A 3,261-nucleotide genomic window follows, 5' to 3' on the forward strand; every position below is an offset into this window, starting at 1 on the left:
GAAATACTATTTTCAGCCTGGGGGAACCGCATAAGGCGTTAGAGAACAGAAGAGGAAAAAAACACTGTTTTAACGATTATTTCCTACCCCAGGGAAGTGCTTGAGTGGTTCCTGAATGATTGAACGATTGAATCTTTTGAGAAACACCTGCCACCACATCCTGAAATGGCAGTCCATATTTTCACTCAGAACTCCACCCTCCATCACCACCAATACCACTACCACTCACAACCCCTACTACCATCACCACCTCTACCACCAACACCACCTCCACCACCACCACCCCCCCACCATTCCAACATGCTTCTGCCATGCATTTGTGTCACGTCTTGTTCTCCCTCTGGGGGTTGAATGGATATAATATAAACCAACCCCCCCCACCCATACACACACCCACACACACCCACACACACTCATACACACTCACACACACACACACACACACACACACACACACACACACACACACACACACACACACACACACACACACACACACTGGTTGACGTGCTTCCCGTGCCGCGGTGGCCTGGTGTTTTTTGCAGGGAGGGGGAATGAGGAGAGACAGCTTGCCATCTGCTCCCCCTGATAGAAAAAGAAGTAGGAAGTGAGGAAGAGGAGGAGGCGGCGGTATAAAATGATGAAAAAGGCTTCACGGGCCTCGGTGACCTGGTGAAGCGCCGTCAGGGAGCTTTAGGAGGATTAAAGACATGGAGACCGGTAGCCCAGGGACACTTCATGGCACGAAGATCTGTCTCTGCAGGATCTGTGTGTGTGTGTGTGTGTGTGTGTGTGTGTGTGTGGCTTGAAGGGGATGCGGTTGAGACCTGGCGTGATTGATGCAATGCATGCAGGGAGTTGAGAGAGCCTGCGGATTGGTAATATTGTACACAGCAGGCCTAGGGTTGGCGAATGGTGGGGCTTTAAATGTCTGTTTTGTTGTCTGTGTGTGTGTGTGTGTGTGTGTGTGTTTGCGTCATATACGTGCAGTGTTTCTTATGTGTGCGTCTTTTATGTGCGTGTCGTGTGTCTGTGTCTTCTGTATGTCGGTCTTGTGTGTGTGTGTGTGTGTGTGTGTGTGTGTGTGTGTGTGTGCGTGCCCACTCGTAAGAGTACCTTTATGTTTTCTTAGCACACTATCAGAGCGTTGTGTGAGCGACGCGCTGGCTCCAGGTGGTGAGAGCTCCTCCCGTACGGAGCATTACCATAAACGTCCTCCGCTCTCCGCTGACACGAGGAGCCTCTCCGAGTGCCCTCCACCGCGCTGGCACACCGGCACACCAGCTGCTTCCTGCCGGCTGGAATGATTGCTGCACACGATGAACAATCATGATATCCTCCTGTGTTTTGTGTGTGTGTGTGTGTGTGTGCCCGTGAGTGTGTGTGTGTGTGTGTGTGATTGGGAGTGTGTGTGTGTGTGTGATGTGTCATTTGATATGAAAGTTATTTTGAGTGGATGGTGAAAATGACATAAAAAGCTAGATAAATAGACATAAAAAGCTAGATAAATAGACATAAAAAGCTAGATAAATAGACATAAAAATAAATCTAGATAAACACAGAAAAGCTCAAGAAATGGACATAAATAGCTAGATAGACGCATAGACAAATAGCAAGGTAGACATTTACATAAAGACATATATAGATAGACATACAGGTCATATAAACTGTTCGTTGTATAGATCAATATGTCAACGCACACATAAACTTTGTTACTTACAGGTAAACACTTACACACAGTATTTTTCCAATTTGCCTATCAGAACAAAAAAAAACATAATTTTGAGTGGAAATGGCGGACAGATTGACTGAGCTTCTCCAACGCCCCCCCCCCCCCCCCCCCAGCTGGGTCAGATCCTGCGCAGCCCCTTCATGAAGTTCGTGGCCCACGCCGTCTCCTTCACCATCTTCCTGGGCCTGCTGGTCATCAACGCCTCGGACCGCTTCGAGGGGGTCAAGAACCTGCCCAACGAGACCATCACGGACCACCCGCGCCAGGTGTTCAGGGTCAAGACCACCCAGTTCTCCTGGACCGAGATGCTCATCATGAAGTGGGTGCTGGGTGAGTCTCCCGCGCTGGACCCAGGAGCACGCGCACACGCGCGCGCGCGCACGCACGCACGCACGCACGCACGCACGCACGCACGCACGCACGCACGCACGCACGCACGCACGCACGCACGCACGCACGCACGCACGCACGCACGCACGCACGCACGCACGCACGCACGCACGCACGCACGCACGCACGCACGCACGCACGCACGCACGCACGCACGCACGCACGCACGCACGCACGCACGCACGCACGCACGCACGCACGCACGCACGCACGCACGCACGCACGCACGCACGCACGCACGCACGCACGCACGCACGCACGCACGCACGCACGCACGCACGCACGCACGCACGCACGCACGCACGCACGCACATCTAATGTGGTTCAGCCATCTGCCTGATCAATAATGAATTTATATGAAATGATTAGCTCCCCCATGGAATCGATGGATATAAATAAAACAGCTGACGCATTTAAGTAGAGTGTGTTAACCTGGAGAGGGAAGAGGTTATGAGGGAATAACCAAACATATACATTAGTGTTGGAAAGCTCACACAACTCCTGTCCTTCTGTGTGTGTGTGTGTGTGTGTGTGTGTGTGTGTGTGTGTGTGTGTGTGTGTATTATCTGTGCATGTGCTTGTGTGTGTGTGAAGCATGTGTGATTGTGTGTTACCTGTGTGTGTATGGGTGTGTATATAACATGTGTGTGTGTGTGTGTAACCTGTGTGTGTGTGTGTACCCATGCACGCCCCACGCCCCCCCCCCCCCCCCCAGGCATGATCTGGTCGGAGTGCAAGGAGATCTGGGTGGACGGCCCCAGGGAGTACGTCATGCACCTGTGGAACGTGCTGGACTTCGGCATGCTCAGCATCTTCGCCGCGTCCTTCACGGCGCGCTTCATGGCCTTCCTCAAGGCGTCCAAGGCCCAGCTCTACGTCGACCTGCACGTGCCGGACGAGGACCTGAGCAGCGCCACGCTGCCCGAGGAGGTGGCCTACTTTACCTTTGGTACGTACGCCGCATCGGACCAGAGGGGGGCGAGGGACCCTGTGGGTGGGTGGGTGGGTGGGGGCAGGGGCGTACTTAGTCATTTGGGGGCCCAAGGCAAACCCAGTCATTGGGGCCCTCCACATTCTCGTTCTGCACTGTATATATATATATCGTATAACTCCGCTTCATTTTCTCAACCCGCGCGAAC

General features: G+C 53.1%; 1 protein-coding gene across 1 annotated transcript in view; it reads left to right on the forward strand.

The window, feature by feature from the left end:
- The window catches only part of LOC311374602 (short transient receptor potential channel 7-like), a gene marked incomplete at both ends in the record, with an annotated part of 14,402 nt that extends 11,331 nt beyond the window's left edge, over positions 1-3,071 (forward strand). The window contains 2 exons of the mRNA XM_084490410.1: positions 1,846-2,062; positions 2,838-3,071. Of these exons, the coding sequence (XP_084346536.1) occupies positions 1,846-2,062; positions 2,838-3,071 (451 nt within the window). The remainder of the gene's footprint in view (positions 1-1,845; positions 2,063-2,837) is intronic.
- Between the last annotated feature and the right edge of the window lie 190 nt (positions 3,072-3,261).

Source organism: Micromesistius poutassou (assembly GCF_964030765.1).
Source record: "Micromesistius poutassou genome assembly, contig: SCAFFOLD_5512, whole genome shotgun sequence".
NCBI lineage: Eukaryota > Metazoa > Chordata > Actinopteri > Gadiformes > Gadidae > Micromesistius > Micromesistius poutassou.